Source organism: Benincasa hispida, chromosome 12 (assembly GCF_009727055.1).
Source record: "Benincasa hispida cultivar B227 chromosome 12, ASM972705v1, whole genome shotgun sequence".
Lineage (NCBI taxonomy): Eukaryota > Viridiplantae > Streptophyta > Magnoliopsida > Cucurbitales > Cucurbitaceae > Benincasa > Benincasa hispida.
In genome coordinates, this window is record NC_052360.1 from 32845388 (window position 1) to 32870257 (window position 24870).

Here is a 24870-nt window from a genome sequence, read left to right on the forward strand (position 1 = left end):
ATTTAAGGAAATAAAAGCTTTTTCCGTAATTACAACTGTGCAAGGTTCTAATGTATATCCGATACCGAATATTATCTGAAAAGATGTTTCTAAAAAGGATAAAAAGAAAAAAAGTAAAATAATTCATAACGATGACGTGTCACTTTAAATTGAAATAATTATCTGAAAAGTTTTATTTTTGTTATATAAAGAAAATATTTTATTTTGAAAATGGATAATCTTTTTTACTTATATAGTATTTAATTCAGTCTCAATCATCTCTTCGGGCCCCCTCTCCATCGAGGTCGTCATTGAGACAATCTGAACCTCTACTCCAAAGCAAGCTCCACTCAACTTCCGCCATTTTTACTCGCTTTCCAAGGGATAGCCCTCTGACAATGCAGTTAAAATCGAGCTTCGATGCCGCCGTTTCTTCAATTTAACTGAGAACATCACTTGCGAGATCTTCTTTCTGTTTGAAATTTGAATTGAGCTTGAAATCTTCATCCTGTTTAGTTTCGGTTTCAATGGCCACGAAACTTTGGTTGTTTTTCGGTGGGATTCTTCTATCGGTGCTTTTTGGCGCTGAATCGAAGTTCATGGTGTATAATACCTCCCAGACTGTTGATCCTGGGAAGCTTAATGTTCACTTGGTCGCGCATACGCATGATGATGTTGGATGGTTGAAGACGGTTGATCAGTATTATGTTGGCTCTAACAACTCCATCCAGGTTTATTTCTTTTCCGACTCTTCTTTTGAAATGATCGTGAAATGGGTTTTGCTTTTTCTTTTTGAAATTTGACCCCCGACCCCTTTTTTCAACGCAGGGAGCTTGCGTACAGAATGTGTTGGATTCTATGGTTACTGCATTACTGGCCGACAAGAATCGAAAATTTATATATGTCGAGCAGGCGCGTCGTTTCTTCTTTGTTCCAGTTCTTTAAATTATTATCGATGTGATATTCTTTTGGGGTCCTGAGGAAATAATCCGTGACATTGGAAAGAAACAACAATAAGAAAGAAATTGGATGAGATTAAGACATTTTCTTTTAGCCATTGAAAAGTAACGCATTGTTTGGTGGCATTCTTTTTTATTGCTTGTCTTTTCTTTGATTACTGGTGCTACAGGATGAATTTCAATGTTTAATGTAGATGGGAAAATTTGTAGGTTGTAAGGGTTATTATTTCTTCCCTAGTCCACAACTTGTAAGGGATTGCTGAAATGCGTTATTGCCTGCAAATAGGAGTTGGGGGTACTAGGTATTCGAGTACCTTTCTAATCAAGTCTTATGTCACAAGTCAAACTGATGGCCGTTATTATCAAGACTGGCAAAGTGGCAGTTATTGGACGATTTTCTAAAATACACGATAAACTCAAGTTTCTTCTTCTGGGAAATTTTTAAAAATATTGTTCATATTTTTGTTACATTCCATCTTCTGCTTGCTAATATTTACACTTTTACTCATCTTGTTACTGCAGGCATTTTTCCAAAGATGGTGGAGAGATCAGAGTGAGATTGTTCAGGATGTTGTCAGGAAACTAGTTTGCTCGGGTCAATTAGAATTCATGTATAATTGTTGCTTTTTGTGTCCATATTTGAATCTCACGAGCTTATTGTTGATACTTTCTACTACATTTTTTTTTTTTTTTTGTAAATATTCGATATTATCATTCCAGTTTGAAGTCTTAAACTTAATTTTCCCAATGTAGTAATGGGGGCATGTGTATGCATGATGAGGCAGCAACCCACTACATTGATATGATTGATCAAACAACGCTTGGGCATAGATTTATTAAGGAGGAATTTGGTGTTACTCCCACGGTTGGTTGGCAAATCGATCCATTTGGCCATTCTGCCGTGCAGGCTTACCTATTGGGAGCAGAAGTAAGCTACACTTTTATATCTAGAAATTCTTTTTGGCGCAGCAAAAAAAAATTAATCACAGCACAATTAGAGACACTTTTCAAGGGGGAGCTTCAATAAGTACTCTATGAACTATTGACAAGTTGCTGTAACTTTAGGTTGGATTTGATTCACTTTTCTTCGGTCGGATAGATTACCAAGACAGAGCCAAGCGTAAAATTGAGAAGAGTCTTGAAGTTGTTTGGCAGGGTTCTAAAAGCCTTGGTTCATCTGCTCAGGTAAAATTTTGATAGCAGCCAGCATATAAACAGGCAAAGGCTACTTTGGACGTGTCTCTAACTGTACAAATATGATGAGAATTTACTACTGTTCACGATGTGGTTTTATATTTTCTTTTATTTTCTTTAAAATTCATTTGAGGCATGTCTGGTTGCTTTATCTTTGTGATTACCTTTTTGATTGTCGCAGATTTTTGCTGGTGCTTTCCCTGAGAACTATGAACCTCCATCTGGTTTTTACTTTGAAGTTAATGATGCTTCCCCAATAGTTCAAGTAATCTTTTATCTTTATTCCACTTAATTTCCATAATTGGTTAATTATATATTTATTATAATAGTTGATAATCGTGATACTAATTCCATCTCTGATATGAAGGACAATATTAACTTGTTTGATTACAATGTTCAAGATCGAGTGAATGATTTTGTTGCTGCTGCAGTAGCACAGGTAACCAATTAAAGTCAACTCTGTATATTTGGATTAACTTCTTTATTTAGATTATGTAAAATTAACTCTTTATACTATGAAAAAGCAACTGCTTCATATCTTCTCGTTTTTCTTTGCATATATTAGCAAAGTATCTACTATCATGTATGTTACAAATCTTACGATTGTTGTAGACATTACATTTGAATTAAAAATCATGATTACAGTTTGAATGAAGATTTAGTACTTTTTTCTTACAATTTTGTTGTATTAATGTAAAGTGCCCCTTCAGTACACGTTGAACGCTAATATGTCATTAAATATATTGTAATATTCTCTTTTGATTTATGTTGATTGTTAAATCTCAATTATTAAGTACACACTCTTTCATGTAATATGTTCATATTTACAAATATTCACGTGTACATGCAATATTTTATTGACCCATAAGGAAACCAAATTCTTTATTGTGTAGCTTCTAATTTTACTTCAAATCCTATGAAGCTTTTCTTAATGCCATTAATTTAAATATAAAAGTTCAACGAAATAATAATGGAAAATATATTATCTAAAAAAAATAATGAGAAATATAGTTTAATAAATGCAACTTTAGATGTCATTGATTTTTTTTATAAATGTAGAAAGGCATGTAACTGTGAACACATTTCACTACTTTTAGCGTTTGTTCATTTTGTTTTTCTTAAATGTTCACTCAAACTATCACAGTAGATTAATTATTACGAGCTACGAGCTAATGTTAGCAAGAGTTGAGGTGCTTTTTGGTGCGCTCTTCCTTTGTATTTTTGTTCGAAGAGGTTTTTCATTTTTTTTAAAGGAAATAAAGTATATAATATTGAAAATTGTAATTGAATCTAAACATTTTTTATTTCAAGAATTCAAAAATACCCCCAACAATGTGGTAATTTCTGCTTTTGATGTCATTCTACTTTTTAATATGTTTTAAACTAATTGTATTCTGCTGTAACTCCCCATGTATCACAGTAGCTTTGAATTGTATGTTTTCTCATATGCAACTAATTAATGAACCATGCATATACTGCACATTGCATTGAATGAAAATTTATCTGCTTAAATTATAAAAATAAATTTAATGAAAGAATTTGACAGAGTCAAATAATAGTAAAAATTAGTATAAGAATTAATTAATAACTAAAAACAAACACACATGTTCAGTAAAGATATGCCATAATGACCATGTGGACTGGGATTTCCTTGACAAAGTCCTGTGCAAAAAAGGTTTTGGGTACAAACGGAGTGCTTGAATTTGGAATTGCATAAGATCGACGAACTACTTCATCTTTGTCAATCGAAGGCCAAGGGGTAGGATTATTCTATGAGAGGTCTTAAGTGAGGTGCTCCTATTTTGCATTTTCTGTTTAATCTGTTGGTGAACGCCCTATTTTGGTTAGTGTATGCCGTGTGGAGGAGGGGTGGGGGAGGTTTTGGGTTCCTGATGGAGTGCATTTGTCATGCCTTCAATTTGCTGATGACACTCTTTTTTCTCAAGGAAGAAAATTTTCTTTAGAAATTTCAATGATTTTCCTTTCTTCTTTGAAGTTATTTCAATCCTAAGAATTAACTACAAGAAAAGTTCCATTTATTGAGTGAACTGCAAGCCTTTTAAATTGACGTTCTGGGGCCCTCTTTAGTGGAGCGCAAAGTGAGTTAGCTTCAACATCTTACATTAGTCTTCCCTTGGGAGATGACCCGATATCAGTGTGTTTTTGGAGCTCAATGGTAGAGAAAGTTCAGAAATGGTTGTCAATGATTCAATCTCTGTTGATTGAAATTCCCATATGCTACCTCTCTCTTTTAAGGATGCCCGTCTCGGTTAGTATGAAGATTGAAATTTAATGAGGCATTTCTTGTGGAAAGGGTCCTTTCCCTTTCTTTCTCAGGGTTTTCATCACCCCCTTACTGATTGTGACATGCCACCCGTCATGGGAGAAGGGATTCCAGGTCTTGAGTTTTGAGGGCTTCTGAGTGCTTTTTTAGTAGGGCTTTTGTCTTTTTTCCCTATCTAGATATTTTGCACCCCTTCTCCCCTTCATGGAACGCCAACATTTTCTCCTCTCTGGAAAGTTAAAAGTCCTAAGTGAAATTCTTTGTCTGACAAGTTTTGCATGGGAAAGTGAATACTAAGGACAGTCTTCATAGGCTTTTGTCCTTGGTGTTGCGGCCTCGTGTTCTTTATAGGAGCTAGGAAGAGGATCTTGCTTGACCATTTTCTTTGGGATTTTCATTTGTTAGTTCCTTGTGAAACTGGTTCTTTTGAACTTCTGGAATTGTGTTGGCTCAAAGTAGGGTGTTGTTCAATGTTTGAATAGGTGCTCTTGAACCCTCCTTCTAGTGAAAAAGGAAGGGTTCTATGGTAGTTTTGTTTTTGTTTTTGTTGTTTTTAAACGTTGTTGGGCATCTTGCTTGAGAGGAATAGTAGAATTTTTTGTGGGGTGGAGTGGTCTGGAAGAAGCTTTCGAGAACGATTAGATTTAATTCCTATATGTGGCGTTTGTTAATATGATTTTTCTTGGGCATGTTGCTTTTGTTCTTGGGCTTACTTTTTTATATGCCCTTATATATATATCCTTTCATCTATCTCAGTGAAAGTTTGGTTTATTTTAAAAAAGGTTTAACTATGAGTGAGTTCCACTTCGCATTTGCCATGAAGTTTGGAGGATACATGTTATCCAGAAGATGATTGAATTAACTGTTTTCTTGCTAGCTCAAAAATAGTGTTTGAATGAGAAGTTCAAGCTCAAAGTATCGTGGAGTTAAAAGTTGACGGGGAAGAGTTGTATCCCACGTAGACACTTTAATATAATTCTGTTATCATGTATGATTACTCATTTGTTGTAAGTTATATTATATAGTTGGAACTTGAAAGGTTCTCTTTCTTGAGCACTGGCACGTAGAATGAGATCCATAGATTGTCGGTGATCTTCAATTCCTGCTGTCTTGAGTAGGTGTGCAACTTCTAAATATGAATTGTAGGAATTTTGATGTTAATTCAAACTTAAAATCTGTCGTACTTTCTCTCACTTGAGTACACCTTCAAGAATTTGTTTGTTTGAGGTGCATGCAAGCAAGAAGCTGTAATCCTTTTTGTTTAATGAGGTCTTATTAATTGATGGTGACCATTCTGGATTCTCAGGCAAACATAACTCGAACAAATCATATAATGTGGACAATGGGAACTGATTTCAAATATCAATATGCACACACCTGGTTCAAGCAGTTGGACAAGCTCATTCACTACGTGAACAAGGTAGTATGAGTTGTATTGAAACATCTTTTAATTAGATTATATGCTATTATAAGTTGCAATTTTGAATCATAGGGCCACCCTTACTAAACTTAAACCTTGTGCTTATATGGTTGTCTTATGTTCTTGTGGCATGTCTTCCCTACTTGGTAATTATTGGTTGCTTGCTTTTGGAAGTTTTGCCTTGTCGCACAGTTCATGGGACAAACATGACAATGTTTAGACCTTTTATTTTTTACTTCTCCACAAAATGTTCCATGCTAGGATTAAAAATCTGATTTAAGAGATCCAAAGTAGGGAGGGGAAAAGCATGGTCAAAGCAGAGGGCTTTTGGAAGTTTCGCCTTGTCGCACAGTTAATGGGACAAACATGACAATGTTTAGACCTTTTTCTTTACTTCTCCACAAAATGTTCCATGCTGGGATTAAAAATCTGATTTAAGAGATCCAAAGCAGGGAGGGAAAAAGCTTGGTCAAAGCAGAGGACATTTATGTATTGTTTTTGTGATCAAAATATGCTTCAATTTGAAAGGCCTTCTCAGTTGGAGATCTGAACAATTATTACTAATTGGCCCTCTATAAGTCTTGGGCCAGATGGTTATTTTGCAGAATTGCTAAAAGATTTGTTGGAATATAGTATCAAAATGGACCTCCTTAAGGTCTGCTGAACTTTCTTGAGATTCTTGTGATCAATGAGACCTACATTAGTTTTATCCCCAAGAAAATGGACTTCCAAAGTGGCTGCTTTTTTCCCTATAAGAGTTCAGTCCAAGCAATTAGGAACTCACTTCTTGGGTGCTCACAGTGACATCAAAAGCAGATCTATTTCTTCCTGAACAGTTTGCCTTTTTTTTTTTTTTTTTTCAATAATCATTCCATTCACAGTCATGGCAATGAGTTGTGAGTGATATATATACATATATTCCTTTTTTTTTTTTTTTTTGGAAATTGTGAAGGTTACAACTTACAAGCAAGAAAACCTATAGCCCCCCTTGTGGGACTATTTGGCATCCCCTAAAAGCCCTACAACAACACAAAAGAACATTCAAGCTCTCCCCATTAAATTCTAACTGAGAACCAACATACTTTAAGTAGGCCAACAATCATGAAACCCAGTGAATGGATTAAAAAGCAAAAAAAAAAGGGAAAAAAACCTCCAAGTAAATCATCTGTCTTTGAGAAGTGAAAGAGTCCCTTCTGATAGCATCAAAGTCTGAATAGGAGTCATACAAAAAGATCTAAACATCTTTCTCGAATAAACCAAATTTTCTTTTAAGAAGGGAAGATTGTAATAGACCCCCATATTTAGAAAATATGAAAGGAGAATTAACAAAAAGAATAGGAAGGGGGTACAAATGTAAATGAGGAAGCGAATAAAAGTAGTTAGAGATGGGACCACTATGGGAGGAGGAAGAAATCTGTTATCAATCTGTTATTTGTGGGTGACTGATTTAGTATAAAAATATGAGGTAGGGGGAGGGATAGATATCGAATTTTCATCTTAGAATTAAACTTGTAAGCTGTAATGGGAGGAGGTCTCGACTTCCTAGGCTATTTTGAGCCAAAACAGTGAATACATAACCGAGTTACTATCAATTTGGTATCAGAGCCGTTCGTTCTTGGGAAGGGTATGGTGAAGAAGATGGAAGCAAGATTATCAGCTGTGGAAGAGCAACTCACCTTGCTACAAGTTGGAATGGAAAATAGGATGGATCAGCGGTTTGGGGAGATGCAACAAATCACAAAGAGCATGATGACAGCAAAGATCGAAGCCTTGGGAGAAACTCTGGAACAGAAAATGATTCGTGCGTTGGAAGTATGGTCGAAGAAATCGGAAATACTCAAGGAAGGGGAATCAGGGTCATTGGAGAAAATGGTGACGGACAGAGGGAAACAACTGGTGAGGGAGGAGACCGGCGAGAGAAGAGAAGTACCGTTGTTCAATATGAGATTGCGAAAACTGGAAATTCCGATATTCAAAGGGGAGATAGGAGAAGATCCGATGGGTTGGTTTCACAGAGTAGAAAGGTATTTCATAGTTAATCGTTTATCGGAGAAGGATAAGATCGAAGCCGCGATTCTGTGTTTGGAAGGAGAAGCGTTGGAATGGCATCAGTGGGAGGAAGAGAGAACACCGTTGAATACCTGAGCAAAGTTTAAGAAGCAGCTCTTGCTGCGCTTCTTACCAGTCAAAAAAGAAGATCGGAGAGCCCAGTTCCTTACTCTGAAGCAGGACGGCAGCGTTCGTGCATACCGACGGCGGTTCGAGCAACTTTTGAGACCATTGAAGGATCTTTTGGATGAAACGTTGGAAAGTAAGTTTGTCAGTGGACTGAAAGATGATATCCAAATCGAGATGAGAATGTTTAAGTTAATTGGGCTGAAGGAGAAGATGAGGATGACCCAGATCATCGAAGACACGAAGGAAGCCTGAAGGAAGAAATGGGGCGGAGGCGACCCAAATCCATCGAAGTCCATGAGGGCGTCTTCGAACTCGGGGCTCAATACAACCACGGGTCAACTTGGCCCTACCCCGAACCAAAGCACACAGTTGACCACCCGAACAATTTCTCTCAACCCGACCCGCGGTGGAGGTATGTCTTCTAACTCAATCACACTAAAAGACGTAAATGGGAGATCATTCACGGTCGGCGCATTCAAACGGCTGTCCGACAGTGAAATGCAGAATCGGAGGGACAAGGGGCTATGCTATCAATGCGAAGAGAAATATACGTTGGGGCACCAATGCAAAAGAAAAGAATTGAGTATCCTGCTATTCCACGATGAGGAAAAAGGAACAGACGAAGCAGAGGAGGAGTCAGGCGAAGTTGAAGTCCTGACGACCACTATGTTAGAATCTATGGTGGTTGAGACTATCGATCACGAAGTGACAGAACTTTCCCTCAACTCGCTGGCAGGAATTGACTCGCCTTGAACAATTAAGGTCAGAGGAGCTATCGGGGACAGGGATGTGGTCGTTCTCATCAACGACGGAGCATCCCACAATTTCATCGATAAGGAGCTGGTATCAACCCTAAAATTACCACAGACGCACACGACAAGCTACAGGATCATGTTGGGGACAGGGACTTCAATGAGGACGACGGGCATCTGTAAAGGGGTAATTCTTAATCTCCCTAACCTCACAATTATCAATGACTTCTTCCCTTTACCTCTGGGCAGCGCTGATGTAGTGTTGGGAGTATAATGGCTAATGACTTTAGGACGGGTAGAGTGTGATTGGGGAACGTCGGAGATGGAGTTTCAAATCGGAGATTGGCGGGTGCACTTGAAGGGAGATCGCGGTCTGATGAAAGCCCAAATCTCTCTGAAATCGATGATGAAACTGGTCAGAGAAGAGGGCCAAGGTATATTACTCGAGTTGAATTCTCTTTTGACCATTGAGAGGGAGGACGGAGGCCGATTGGAGGAAGAACACCGACCAGAAATCCGGGAAATTCTAAGAAAGTATCAATCAGTCTTTCAAGCAGTAGAGGGGCTACCTCCAGTACGAAACCATGAACATCATATTGAGCTTAAGCCGGGAGTAGGACCGGTGAATGTCAGGCTGTATAGGTATCCACAGTTCCAAAAGGATGAGATTGAGAAATTGGTCGAAGAGATGCTCACTGTCAGGATTATTCGTTCGAGTGTATGTCCCTTTTCCATCCCTGTATTATTAGTCAAGAAGAAGGATGGGAGCTGGCGATTTTGTGTTTACTACAGAGCTTTGAACCAAATCACGGTATCGGATAATTTTCCTATTCCAATGGTCGACGAACTCCTAGATGAATTAGCTAGAGCATGAGTCTTTTCCAAAATCGACTTGAAATCCGACTACCATCAAATTCGTGTGGCCCCTTCAGACGTCCACAAAACGGCATTTCGCACTCATGAAGGCCATTACGAGTTTCTAGTCATGCCATTCGGATTAAGAAATGCCCCGTCAACGTTTCAATCGGTAATGAACGATCTTTTACATCCATACTTACGAAAATTTGTATTAGTGTTCTTCGATGATATCCTAATCTACAACTCTTCATTGTATGATCATGTGCATCATTTATCCTTGGTATTGCAAGCATTGGAGGATAACCATTTCATGGCCAATCTTAACAAGTGTACCTTTGCGGCAAATCAGATCGATTACTTGGGTCATATAATATCAGAGGACGGCGTGGCTGCAGACCCATTGAAGGTGGAGGCTATGCTACAGTGGCCAACCTCGACCACAGTAAAGCAACTAAGGGGATTTTTGGGGCTGACCGGATACTACCGCAAATTTTTAGTTCATTATGGCTCCATTGCTTTTCCATTAACGCAGCCGCTCAAGAAAGACAAGTTACAATGGGATAAGGAAGCTCAGGAGGCCTTCGAGATCTTGAAGCAAAGAATGGCCTAGCTCCCTACCCTCAAGCTCCCTGATTTCAACTAAGTTTTTATAGTAGAGACAGACGCATTAGGGGTAGGAGTTGGAGCGGTATTGATGCAAGAAGGGCGACCGGTAGCCTACTTCAGCAAGGCTCTCCCACTAACGCATCACCTTAAGGCTGCATACGAACGAGAGCTGATTGCCATAGTCATGGCAGTGCAGAAATGGCGGCCCTATCTGTTGGGAAGGTAGTTCACCGTGCGGACAGATCAAAAGAGCCTCAAATTTCTGTTGGAGCAACGTATTATAGCAGGGGAATACCAAAAGTGGGTGGCCAAGTTGATTGGATACGAATTTGATATTGAATACAAGAGGGGGTTAGAGAACTCGACAGCCGATGCACTGTCTAGATTACCTACCATGGTGGAGATGTCGATGCTCAGCATGATGAGTTCACTCAATCCGGTGATATTCTCTAGCCAAATCGAACAAGACCCGGAACTAAGAGCTATTTGGGATAATATTCGAGCAGGGCAGCCGCACCCCCAAGGGTATACACTACAAGGAGGCCTTCTACTATATAAGCAGCGCATTGCTCTGCCACCACAGTCACCCACCATACCATTGCTCCTACAAGAGTTCCACAATAATCCAATCAGAGGACACAGCGGGGTAGTTAAGATGTATCAGCAATTGAAAAAGGAATTTTTTTGGACAGGCATGAAAGCAAGGGTGAAGGCTTTCGTGGGAGACTGCTCGGTTTGTCAACAAGCCAAGTATCTAGCACTAGCCCCTGCCGGACTGCTACAACCACTGCCTATTCCCGAGCTCACTTGGCAAGATATCAGTATGGACTTCGTGGATGGCCTGCTAAAATTCGAGGGCTATAACTCAGTTTTGGTGGTGGTTGATCGGCTATCTAAATATGCGCACTTCATTGCCCTCCGCCACCCATATACCGCAACAACCGTGGCTGGTCTATTCTTAAAAGAAGTTGGACGATTGCATGGAGTACCGAGGAGCATCATATCGGATAGAGATAAGGTGTTCACTAGCCTATTTTGGGAAGAGTTGTTCAAACAAATGGGGACACAACTTAAGAGAAGCACATCCTACCATCCACAAACGGATGGACAAACGGAAGTAGTCAATCGGGGATTAGAAGCATACCTCCGATGCTTCACCATGGAGACACCATCACAGTGGCATAAATGGCTAGCATGGGCTGAGTACAATTACAACACGTCCTACCACACAGCCATCAAGCGGACACCTTATGAAGTATTATATGGAAGACTAGCACCTCCACTAATCTATTATGAACAGGGGAATGGGAATGCAATAGTTGGGGAAGTAGATGTGTTACTAAAAAATAGAGATGACATGCTCAAACAATTGAAGAAAATATTAGAAGCAACCAAACAACGAATGAAGGCCCTAGCAGACTCTAAACGACGAGAAGTGAACTTTGAAAAGATTGGGTATACATCAAGCTGAAGTCATACCGCCAAAGCTCTTTACTGGTGCACAAGCATCCCAAATTAGCTCCATGCTACATTGGCCCTTTTCAAATAACCCAAAGGATTGAATCAGTAGCATACAAACTTGACCTACCCCCCGATATAAGCATACATATCGTAGTACATGTTTCACAATTGAGAAAAGCCGAGGGGACCTTACTGCCAAGATTCACATCACCAACAGTTGGACTATTCGGGAAGCAGCTCAAACCAGTGTCGGTTTTGGGGGTCCGAAAGATTGGCTCGACCATATCATCACCTAATGATTTCGAAGTACTCATCCAGTGGGAAGACTTACCAATCGAAGATGCAACATGGAAGGAGGAGCACAAATAGTTGACCAATTCCCGGACTTTCACTTTAAGGACAAGGTGGTGCTTTGGGGGAGGGTAATGATAGACCCCCCATATTTAGAAAATATGAAAGGACAATTAACAAAAAGAATAGGAAGGGGGTACAAATGTAAATGGGAAGAGAATAAAAGTAGTTAGAGATGGGACCACTGTGGGAGAGGAAGAAATCTGTTATTAATCTGTTATTTGTGGGTGACTGATATAGTATAAAAATATGAGGTAGGGGGAGGGATAGATATCGAATTTTCATCTTAGAATTAAGCTTGTAAGCTGTAAAGGGAGGAGGTCTCGGCTTCCTAGGCTATTCTGAGCCAAAACAGTGAATACATAACCGAGTTACTATCAGATTGATTAACAACCTCTTTAAAGTCTTTATTAGTTACTTCTCTTCTGAAGAATGTGTTGTCATCCTATCTAGCTTTGCTAAAGCAATTGAATCATCAGAGAATGGATGTTTACAAATTTCCATTAATAGTTGTATACTTGTATTCTCACGCTAGAATTTCCATGCTCCTCCAAGGATAGGGAACCTGTTTCCTTCAATTGAACGAAATGACTCTGAGGTGTGCATGATTCTCCCACGAATATCTAGTCAGGTTGAAGTCACCTCCAATGATGTAATTGGCCAATTGGAACACTCGACAATTCCCAAATTTCTTGTCAAAAAGAAAATTCATAAAATGACCTAGTTGTTCTATAGATACCAGAAAGTCAGAAGGAAAAATCATCATCTAATGAGATATTAATGGACAGATGGAGTGCCTTTTATCACATCGTTGGTAAAATATGATGGACTCCTTGACAAATAAAAAATACTGTCGGTTGAACTAATAACACCTAAAGAGGCTCGTTCAATGCAAGAGGAGTTCTTAACAGATTTATTAAGAAATTTTCAATGCTACTTAGCTTTGTTTCTGGAAGGCTTACAAAATTCAAGTTCTCCTTTTGAATGAAGACCTTGAACAGAGGGAAGGATTTCTTCAATGGCCAGAAGAGCCATCCCTAAAAGCTTGACAAGAAGTTACAAAAGTTAAGGAAGAAAGGAGGTTTCTAAGCAATTGGGTTCTCCTATGTGATATTTTAGCTGCCTTGTCGTTCCTTTTTTGGTACTTGTGATGAAATGGGACTATGAAATGTAGAGGCCAAACTCAGAGGGGATTGGGGGCACTCAATGGTATGTCTCCATTAGTGGGTGCCTCAATGAGCTAAATAGTTCCCAAAGACTCTGGTTGTGGTTGGTTTACAGAGAACGAGGGTTTGTACCATGGGATTGGAGATGCTAGTGGTGGGCAATGAGTATTGTGCACCTGTTTTCTAGTTTGCGAGGCTCAATATCCAGAGAACAAGGGGTCTTTGCCATATGACTGGAGATAGTAGGAATAAGTGTTGTGGGCCCATTTTCTTGTTGGGGCTGGAGAGTTGTCAAAGAGGGTAGAACAGCTATTAGGAGAGAAGAAGCTGGTGATAGGGAGGAGGAAAACATGGAATATTTACTTCTAAATTGGTGTATTTTGTTCAATGAATTTTGTAACTAAGATTTTCCTTTTTAGATTAATACCAATTCACAGACCTTATTGTAAACTCTTTGAGCCGTTCTGGGTGATGCCTTATCTATCCTCTCTTTTCTATTCTTCTTCATTCAATGATATTTTTCCTTGTTTCCCATAAAAAGTTCATAAAATGGAATGGAAATAAAGCTTGTTTGTGAGAAATTTGGCAATTGTTAACAGTGTGTTGGGCATTGTTTTGGGATACGACTTTACTTGAATAAGATTTGTTATATAGGTTGTACAACTATGCCCTTGAGTTCAAAGAGCATTATTCTTATACTGATTTCATATTTGTATGGTTCCATGGCGAGTGTGTAAGTGCTTTAAGTATTGTTATGGAAATATATATCCATTTTGAGTATCTTTTTAGCCTATTGCTGATTTCATATTGTACAACTCCAGGATGGACGTGTAAATGCATTGTATTCTACTCCGTCTGTTTACACTTCTGCAAAATATGCTACAAATAGTTCTTGGCCAGTCAAGACTGATGACTTTTTTCCGTAAGTTTGATTGAAATTAAAATATGGGGAGTCTATGTTCTCAAATTCAATCTCTTAAAGTTGAAGATTTTCTATATCAGCTATGCAGATCGTGTAAATGCTTACTGGACAGGATATTTCACAAGTAGGCCATCCATCAAGTACTTTGTCAGAATGATGAGTGGTTATTATCTGGTATCTGCAATGTAGCTTTGCCTATGTTTACTACAAATCTTCAGGTTTAACATAAGTTTTGACCATAACGTTCTGTTGGGCCATCAGGCAGCAAGACAACTGGAGTTTTTCATCGGAAGGAGTAGCACAGGCTCAAATACAGATTATTTGGCCGATGCCGTAGCAATTGCTCAACATCATGATGCTGTTACTGGTACAGAACAGCAACATGTGGCAAATGATTATGCAAAACGACTGTGGATAGGCTATAAGGAGGTGCATTGTTGATTTTGTTCCAGAAATACTTCAGACTTTTGAGCTTATTTTTTTTATCAACCGATCTACTCAACTGTATTTCTGCAGGCGGAGAATTTAGTGGCATCTGCACTTTCTTGCTTAGTGGAGTCAACTCCATATTCTGAATGTGGTAACCCGACCACAAAGTTCCAGCAGGCAATGATCAAAAACACCTTAGGAACCTTATTTTGTTGTTTGAAAGTTATGATAGCTTCTAGCTGTGGGTTCAGAAACGTAAATGATTATGCATGAAAGGGAGAGAAAAACGACTATTGAGAAAGAAAATCTGGCATCTAGAAAAAGTAGAGAGTGAGAAAGAGATACAGAGGAAGGATAAGAATTTTGCTCTAAGCCCTATGTACAGAGGTCAAAATTTGCAGTACATTAAATAAAAAGAAAAGTAATAAATTCTTAATGGTAGCTAAAAGGGTTGTTCAAATTATGAAGGCTCTTCCATAAGTGTTCCAATAATGAAATTGATAATTTGTTTTTCATCAATAATTTTCAACTGATTTCAACTGTTCATAGATCCCTTCAGTTAGTTATTAGTACGATTGAAGAACTTTTCACTGAAGTATTTGTGTAGAATTAAATTGAAGGTGTTACTGTTAAATATTAACCCTATCATATCACAAATTAGTAGTCATTCTAGTTCTCAAGTTCATCTCTATTTAGTAGATCGAGTTGCATCATTAGTCATGTTAAAGTTGTTTGACTTGTTAACTGAGCTTGTTTCTTTCTCTGGCTTTCTAGTGCCCCCTTCTGAATGTAAGCTATTGTCCTCCATCAGAACTTGATCTATCTCAGGGAAAAGATTTGGTATGGGACTTGTTAAAATTCCATATCCTAGTGTTTCCCTTGAAAAGAAAAAACCCTATCTGATATTTAATGCACAATCTAATCTATTTTTGTGTTTTTAATCATGTTTAGGTTGTTGTTATCTACAACCCTCTTGGATGGAGTAGGAATGATATCATACGTATACCGGTGAGTGCCACCAAATTTCTCATTTGAGTGCAATAATTTTTTATCCTACTCGAACATTTTAAAAAAAAAAAAAATGAAAAACCAAGCTAGGGGAATACAAAAAAAATAAAAAAAAGGGTAGTTACAAAATGTCTTACACATGGAGGCCGAAAGATAGGTGGAATTTAACAAGGGACTACACCTCACCCGAAGGTTTTTATGCATGTCATAAGCCATTCATTTTCTGTTGTTTTGTGCTTTGGATATGTCAATGGACCATTGAATTGGATACCTGGCACGGAAGTAATGGCTGATAGTTGGCTCTATATGCATATTATTGGTTGTATTTATGGTCCATTCTTGAATAGTGAAGTAATGGACGAATTATAGAATTATAGAAGATGATACATGATGTTTTCTGCAAATGTCACCATCTGTCACTTCACAAATATGAGTGGGATTTTATCATTGGAACATGTTCTTGAATGATAATATATCTCTGTTTTTGAATTTTTTCTGTGTAATAACACTTTTGCAAGAGTTCAAGATTAAGTAGGGTTCATTATGTTATAGTTATAATGATCATGTAAACTTTCTGTATATGCTTAATATCTTCTTTTATCATAAAATGTTTTATCCATATCTTGATGTCCTTCGATCTTTCTTGGCATTTATTCTCTCTCATAATCCCTTGAATATGAATACTTGCCTTGTGACAATATAGCCTTTTATTCTACAAGACCTGCACCTGCACCTTGTCTAGCAGTTGCACCACCCAATTTCTTTTCCGATATAATATATTACATCACCAGTTTATTGGCACATTCTAAAAATTGTTAAGTTGCTAATTGTAAATGGCTACAGGTTATCAGTGAAGATGTTGCAGTTAAAGATTCTGAAGGGAAAGTAATCGAATCACAGATCCTTCCTCTTGCTGATGCAAGCATGCGCTTGAGAAATTATCATGTAAAGGCCTACTTAGGCTACATTCCTACTGCAACTCCAAAATTTTGGCTTGCGTTTCCAGTTTCAGTTCCACCGTTGGGCTTCAGCACATATATTATCTCAACCTCCAGGAGGGCAGGTCATCTTATAGAGGGTTGTTTCATGTTTGAACTAAATTGAAGGTGGAAGTTGGAACACCATTGGAACTTATTTCATGTCATTGTGGCTTCTTTGATGCAGGCGTTAATGCAATAAAATCTTCTATTCATACATTTCCAAGTGCTGAAATATCCACTTTTCAAGTCGGTAACGGAAACCTTCAGCTTAAATTTTTTTCAGATCAAGGAAAAATTATTTATGGCAACAGCAAGAGTTTGGTATGTAATCTAACCAACGGTAAATTCTCACTGTTATTTAATGCTGAAATCTTGAATTCTTTATTTTTAGCCGGGAAATGTGTGACCAAATAGCAGGTTTTTCAGTTGGAAACAAACTCGTAAATAGAGAGGAGTTTTTCTTTCTTTCTTTATTTTTCTCTTGAATCGAATTACAACTGTTTGATCCTACTGCGAGACTTAAATTGCTAGAAACTTTTCTAGTTGACTTCTAATAAAATCATTTAGACTATGTACACCATCAAAATGCTAAATAAAAGATTTAAGTATATCCACTAAATTGTCTAAAACTTCTATGCATATTCTAAAAAGTATCAATTTCTCTTTGGCCAAAATTTCACTGACCATTTTGGACCAAAGAGATTTAGCTTTCTCCTTGAACTGCTGCTCCTCAAGAGCTTGTATCACAAAATTCAGAAAGCATCAATCCATCCTTGTCATCTTTTCTTCATTAAAGACGAGCCTAAATGTTTTTTTGGCAACTATAGAAGTTCATTTTTTATAATAATCTTATGCAACACACCAAACTGTTTTTTCATTTTCGGCCCTCTTCTTTAAAAGAACAGAAGAAAAAAATGAAGGACCTGTGAGTTTGTGTGGCTGACATACCTGTTTTTAATCATTGAAGGTTGATGAATTGGTTGATCAATCATACAGCTACTATTCAGGATATGATGGAAGACATGACAAAGCTCCAGAGGTAGATACTGTTATTTGAAAATGTTTATTTCAGTTGTTTATGTTCTAACTTGAAAATTGTTATTTGTTATACAAATTTTAACGTTTTCAGAACGATGGGGCTTATTTATTCCGTCCAAATGGGACATTTCCCATAGCGCCCAATAAGCAGGTATATTTTCTCACCGAAAATATGGGCTTTAGCATTAGCCACAAGTGTCATGAAAAAAAAACCTTTTCGTCAAATTTTCAGGTTCCCTTGACAGTTATGCAAGGACCTTTGATCGAAGAAGTACATCAACAGATAAATCCCTGGATATCTCAGGTAATATTTTTTATTGTGGGCTTTGGCGAAATAACAGAATTTTCAAAGGGGTGGAAAGGGAGATTTTTTATGTTTGGCCCATTGTGAGATACTCTTTTTGGTTTGTGGGTGACAAATTCTTTTTGTAATTATTTTTTAGGTCTTATTTTGCTTGATTGAAGTCCCTTCAGATTGCTCTCTTTTGTGGGCTTAAACTTTTTTTTTTTTTAATGCCCTTGTATTCTTTCCATTTTTTTTCTTTTTTTTTTTTTGCTTTTAAATTTTAAAAAGAAACAAAAGTCAGGTAATATTCTTCATATTAGTTGTGAATTTTAGTTGCCCATGTTGATGATAATAATAAAATCATGTTGTTTCAGTTTTTGTTTTTCTTATTTTATGATACTTCTATTATATAGGTGGCCTTTGTATTACTGTTACTATTTACCTTCACTTGTAGAAATAAATGCAATATTGTTCTTTTTCATAAAATTAAGCTGACAAGTATTCGTTTTGGCAAGATCTGATATGGGATTGGTTGGTTAATTGTCATGGTTAGTATTTTCTTCTTGTATTTTTCCAAATCCTGGTGGCTTTTAATTTTGTTAAATTAAATAATATACTGAATTTCATGAAAAGGAATAATGAACATATGACCCCGAGTTACACAAAAAAAAAAAAAAAAAAAAAAAAAAAAAAAAAAAAAACTCCAATTATTCAATGGAGCTAAAAGAGAATATAATTAACAAAGTATATCTCTAGACTCGAGAGCCAAAAGGACAAATGAGATATGAGAGTTGTGAAAGGTACCAGAAGACTTTGTTGTTTTGTTGGAATTATTGTTTTGGTCAAATGTTTTAAGAATTGGACAACTGAGTTGTTCTCTTGGGTCATTATCTCCTTGTTGTAAAATTGAAGCTGTGGACCTTAAGTCGTCATATGTTTAGTATACCCGATGATTAATATTTTCAGTTATTGCCATTTTGACATTTGCAGGTAACCAGACTTCTAAAGGGAAAAGAGCACGTTGAAGTAGAATTTACTGTAAGCTTCCCACACTATCTCGGATACTCTTATTTTGAGCAAGCAAGTAAAGTAGCGAACATAAGATAAAAGTTCATAACCGAGTGCCTAATTTGTTCTGCATATGCTACTCTGATACTATAGATTGAAAGGAGCAATGACCAAACATATGCTGCAAAGTCTGTGCGCCATTAATTGTAGCTTGTAATTACAATTTAATATTATTTGAAATATTTATTAGTATTATTTAATTGTTAAAACTTGTTAATTCAATTAAAGTAAATTATTCACAGACCAATTATCTCATCAAAATTTAATTAAGTACAATACTGTATGAACATTATAGAAGTATTCATAATGTAGAAAATAAATATATAATATGTTAATCATTGAATGTCAATGTCAGTTTTAGTTATCTCGAATGCCGCTGCCACCCCCCGTGAAAATAAAGAAAAAGAAAAAAAAACTTATGATAAAATCAAGGTGCATTTAGATATGCAGACACTTCTCGTATTTGTTTCCATAATTTATCTTATTCCTGAAACCCCCCAAACAAACACCCCTGACTTGGTAAATTTCTGCAGGTTGGGCCCATACCTATTGATGATGGAGTTGGCAAAGATGTAACAACTCAAATAACAACTACTATGAAAACCAAAAAAACATTTTATACAGATTCCAACGGCAGAGATTTTATCAAAAGGGTATGACGTCAGCTTATTTCTTTTTCACTTTATGACACTTCAGAGTTGACGTTGGCTCAATGATAGAGTTTTCATCCGCATTGTAATTACTTGTTCATCATCTGGAAGTGATAATTGTCTTAGTTGAGTTGATATGAACCTCTGATTCCTTGACTGCTATGTCATTTGATAATTAAATTTTGCAGATTCGAGACTATAGAGCAGACTGGAACCTGGAAGTGAACCAGCCTGTTGCAGGAAATTATTATCCAGTAAGTGCATTTAGGTCCCTGTGGGCTTTTGGAGCATTTTCTTCTGTAACAACTCTATCCATTTTATAGCAATATTTACCGTAACAGCTCCATCCATTGTAAAGTATTATTTACTGTAACAATTATACCCTTTAGGACTCCCAACTACATCATGTTCTCCATTTATACGGCTCTAGTGAATGGAAAAAGTGAAAAACAATGAGTGTTTTCTCTGAAACATCCCTCACTCTTTGTTAGAATATTTTTTCAAACCATTAACTCTTTATCTTCCAAGCAAGATAAGGGTTTGAAAGATGGATCATCACTTCTGAGGGTGGCCACCATCCCAAGGGGAGCATTGCCAATATGTGCTAATGAATGAGTAGCCAACCTGAACATAACTTAACTTATAACCTCCACAAAAATGTCAAAGGCTTGAATCTCTACCCCCTTATATTTTGTACTAGAAAATGAATGTGTACGAGTAAGATACAGTAATTGCTTGGAAATAATCTGTAAATTTCACTCTTGTAGATGAATATGATTTCTGATCTTATCCCTGTTGCTCTGTAGTCCCACATTAACATTGCACTCTATAATTGTTTAATTATGTGGAATTGTCATTTCAGATAAATCTTGGGATCTATACACAAGATGATGAGAAAGAATTTTCGGTTTTGGTGGATCGTGCTGTTGGGGGGTCCAGCCTAGTTGATGGGCAGATAGAGTTGATGCTTCACAGGTGCATGGTTATATATATATATTCGTTTTTGAAAAAGAGTGTAGTTCCTTCTGCTCCTTTTTTCACGTGCTAAGAGCTGCTGGAGGTTTGCCTATGCAGTTCGATAGTATACTTGGCAGTTGTTGATATAATCAAAACTCACAAGATAGCTAATTTGCACTGGCGAATGTTTTTCTTTATGCATATGTTGTCCGACCTAACTTATTAACTTTTTTCAATATATAGGAGGCTGTTACTAGATGATTCCAGAGGTGTTGGAGAGGCTTTAAATGAAACAGTTTGTGTTAATAATGAATGCAGAGGACTAATCGTAAGTGCCTGCACCTAACTCTTCAAAACATATGGCACTTATACCTTTGTTTTCTATTTCTTTTCTTCTTTATCCTCCTATATATGGAATTGAAGCTGAGGTTGGGGTCTGCAGTTTCTGTACAGCTCAACTTTGCTTGGAAATAGTAGTTAGTTCATGTGGATTATAGAAATTTATGTGATTGATCAGGCTTGCTAATTTATTGTGATCATGAAACTGTTTAATTGTTTCTTAAGGAGGAATCAATTGCACGAAATAAGAATATCTAAAGGAAAACTGAACAAGATATTCTCGGCATGCGCTTAGTTGGTTTGAACTCACATTTTTATTTCTATGTTGAACTTTTGATTTCTTATACTGACCCTTTTCCTCAAGATTTTGATGTAAAATAAGAAATTAAAATTTATGATTTTTCTTTGTAACAATAGATGATTACTCTGTACTTCATTTTTCTCTCCTACCCCTCTCGATGGTCTAATGGATTTTGGTAAGCAGAAAACCAAAAACCAATTAGTTATCAAGTGGGTCATAATTATTCCTTTTCTCCCTCACCCACAATCTCTATCTCATATCTTCTTCTCGTATTCATTTTGCCTCTGTCCGTTCTTCCTCTCTGCTTTGTGTTCTCGTACTCACATTTTACATTATGGCATGCAGATTCAAGGAAGATTATTTTACAGAATTGACCCTTTAGGAGAAGGTGCAAAATGGCGACGTTCTTTTGGTCAGGAGATTTATTCTCCCCTTCTCCTAGCCTTTGCTGAACAGGTGAATATTGGAGGAAGGGCAAAGGAGAAGTTGTATATTATAATGTGATCATATTAACCTTACCAGGCAATTATCGTGCAGGATGGAGATAACTGGGCAAATTCTCATAAACTTACTTTCTCTGGAATTGATTCCTCGTACAGTTTACCCAAAAATGTTGCTGTTTTAACTTTACAGGTACCAATCAATTTTTTTTTTGTTGGTTTTGGTCCCTTGCATCTCAACCTGTAGACTGTTGAATTTTAACAATCATCCTCATCAAGTTTCTTCAGTTTCTTGGAACTTTTTTTTTTTTTTTTTCTTTTTCTTTTTCCATATGTGACTTTTTCTTTAATCATTTCTCTAATTTTAAACAGGAACTTCACGATGGAAACATTCTACTTCGATTGGCTCATTTGTATGAGGTGCTAATCTATCCATGCTCAAGAAATAGTTTCACTTTCACTCGATCAAATACTCTCTAGTTTTGCTTGAGTTAGTTATGATCTTGCGTTAGAATGACATGCAAATATTTATGATTTATTTAAGAGCTTGAGTATATTCAATTGACTCTCCATGGCTATGTATGCTGATATTTTGTATATTAATAATCCTTGGTTGCAATATTTCGTCTCTATTTTCTGGATGGAATTTTAGAAAGGAAAGGACTAGTGCAGAAACAGATTATACATATACATATATATCAGTTATAATTCTCCTGCCAACGTCTCCATCGTTATCAGTGCTTGACCCAGTGGTAAAACCATTGCATCCAGATTATCATGTCAAAGTTCATTTATTAGTACTGTTGAAAGTATCATACTATTAAGAGAAAGCATGTAAACGTTATGATCTTTTATCTGGGCTGCAAAGTTAAAGAAAAACCTGCTGTATGTTACAATCTTCTTCAAACGATCAATCCATAATGCTCGCTGTTGTTTTATCCAAAGTACTAATATGCTATTCTTTTGGCTTATCAAAATTGCAAAGACTGGAGAGGACAAGGAATATTCAGTGATTACCAGAGTAGAACTAAAGAAGCTATTTCTAGGAAAGGAGGTAAGAGCAACAAATTCTTCAAAACTAGCTGCTAATCATTTGGCTTCTTTCCATAACTTCTAATTCTCCCCTCCATTTCAGATCAAAAAGGTAACAGAAATGAACTTGTCTGCAAATCAAAAAAGGACAGATATGGAGAAGAAACGAAAGGTGTGGAAGGTAGAGAATGGTTCAAATGAAGTTAAAGCTAAGAGAGGAGGCTCTGTAGACCCTAAAAAGTTAGTGGTGGAACTTGCTCCTATGGAAATTCGAACCTTTCTCATCGACTTGGGTGAGAAACTCAGCCGCAAACTGCTTTTTGATGCCTAATATTCTCAAGTAAGCTCCTCGTCTATTCTCTGATAATTGGGGTTAGCCTTTCAGTTTCCTCCTATTGAATGGAAGAAAAAAAATTATAAATAATTTGAGAGGCTAACCTTTATTGTATGCTAGACTTCATGTTCATGATCATGAGGAGAGAATGTAATCTGTTCAATGCTTCAGTCCTGTAACTGATACATATAGAACTTTTTGATGATTAATTGCAAGTTTAGGGAGTTACAGTTCAATCCTTTGTAGTAGTTGTGAAAAGAATTGCTCTTATCAGTTAAAGAGATGACTTTGGGGAAGAAGATTCCTTATTTTTCACCCAAGAGAAGTAAACTAAATATCAAATCTTTAAAATAGTAGAAACTGATATTTTATTCTTATTTATTAAAAAATTGTTCTTAGGTTGTATTTAACTTGTTCTCGATAAACGTTATAAATGAATTTTATCAGAGTAACAACCAACATCAATATAAATGAAGTGGAAAACAGCCCAAGCCCATGATTGTTTTTTTTAAGTTATTCAATCATGTAGGGGTGAGAATTCGAATACTTCTTATTTAATGATATACAACTTTTTTTTAAGCAAATATCAATTTATACTTAATTTTGAGGGTTATATTAGTTAAAATTTTGAACAATTTAGACTATCATTGACCAAATTTATAATTTGAATTAATTAAATTATTAAATTTTTATAAGTCGATCAATTTAGATATTTCATTATAATTTTTTTTTTAAAAAAATTTATCTATGCATTGATTTTTAACATCTACAAATGTTGATTTTACACATTGGACAATTAAGGTAAATGTAATTTTCAAAGAATATTTTGTCTAAGAGTCTAAATTTATTAAGTTTAGAGACTTAATTAATACAATTATAAGTTTCACGTTAGGCTTTTTCAAACAGAACAATCTATTAAACTTTAGGGGTATATATATATATATATTCTCTTTAATACTCTCTATCTTTGTTCACACTGAGGTTATATTTACTAATCTATAATTAGATTCTCATTCATATATTATTTGTAATGAGCCTCAAAAAGAATGAGATTCTTTTGACAGTGTTTATCATAAATTGATGCAAACCTAATAAAAAATTGATAGGTAGTATTTACTTCTATATGGAAACATAATGAAACATAGATTACCATAATATCATTAATATTTCTAATTATTTAAAACATAGTACCTAAATAATATGTTATAAGAATTGAAACGCCGTCTTTATTTACTTGTACAAATTTTTATATTTTAAAAAATTAATACTTAAATTAAAATTAAAAATGCATTTTTTTTAAAAAAAAAAAATAAAACAGTAGTCAACTTTCAATTTAGAAAAGCACAATTTTTTTTTAAAGAAGATAAATAATGTTCATATAAATACATTTTAGAAAATAACAATTTTCAAACAAAATCTATAACTATTTGATTTAAGATGACATTATTTAATTTGTTTTTAAAATACATTTTGTAACAAAATAATTCAAAAATCGTATATAGGAGAGAAAAGATTATTTACGCAGACGTGTCAAAAACTAGCCAAAAAAAAAAAGGCATAGAAACAAAAATGCTAACTTAAATACTGTTTTCATAAATATGACTCAACAAAAATAATAGATAAAAGAAAAAAAATGCTAACTTTGAATATCGATATAGGTTATTGATGCAAATTATTGATATTGATTATGAATCTAGAGAAGGTATGATATAGTTCCACATAATAATTAAAGATATTCTGATCGAAGACCTATTCGAAGAGAATTGGATTATGGATTTTATAATTGGGACTCACTGTTTATTGCGATTGCAAAATATTTATAAACAACATCAGACAGTAATTAACTAGGACTTAAGTGACCTAAAATATTTTGACATA

The 24870-nt window shown here is 36.1% G+C and overlaps 1 protein-coding gene across 2 annotated transcripts; it reads left to right on the top strand.

Moving 5' to 3' along the window:
* Window positions 1-251: 251 nt before the first annotated feature.
* LOC120092978 (probable alpha-mannosidase At5g13980) lies at window positions 252-23298 on the top strand. 2 transcript variants are annotated; one of them, XM_039051254.1, is made up of 29 exons: window positions 252-710; window positions 808-891; window positions 1461-1549; window positions 1692-1866; window positions 2004-2123; window positions 2314-2397; window positions 2500-2571; window positions 5723-5836; window positions 14030-14130; window positions 14211-14304; window positions 14392-14559; window positions 14647-14736; window positions 15334-15399; window positions 15511-15567; window positions 16411-16645; window positions 16732-16868; window positions 17515-17586; window positions 17677-17736; window positions 17818-17889; window positions 18862-18909; window positions 19473-19592; window positions 19778-19843; window positions 20452-20564; window positions 20790-20874; window positions 21532-21642; window positions 21724-21819; window positions 21999-22046; window positions 22612-22680; window positions 22762-23298. In XM_039051254.1, the coding sequence occupies exons 1-29, from the start codon at window positions 507-509 to the stop codon at window positions 22987-22989; spliced, it is 3078 nt and encodes a 1025-aa protein (XP_038907182.1). In that variant the 5' UTR covers window positions 252-506; the 3' UTR covers window positions 22990-23298. The 2 variants fall into 2 exon arrangements, with proteins under 2 accessions (XP_038907182.1, XP_038907183.1); XM_039051255.1 differs by having other exon boundaries at window positions 253-710; window positions 16411-16630.
* Window positions 23299-24870: the final 1572 nt, after the last annotated feature.

Excerpts from the sequence above, each read along its gene's own strand:
- LOC120092978 (XM_039051254.1), top strand. The coding sequence starts at position 507 with ATGGCCACGAAACTTTGGTTGTTTTTCGGTGGGATTCTTCTATCGGTG. Across the intron at positions 16,869-17,514 it reads ATGGCAACAGCAAGAGTTTG|GTTGATGAATTGGTTGATCA; the intron begins GTATGTAATCTA and ends TAATCATTGAAG. Across the intron at positions 22,047-22,611 it reads GATTGGCTCATTTGTATGAG|ACTGGAGAGGACAAGGAATA; the intron begins GTGCTAATCTAT and ends AAAATTGCAAAG.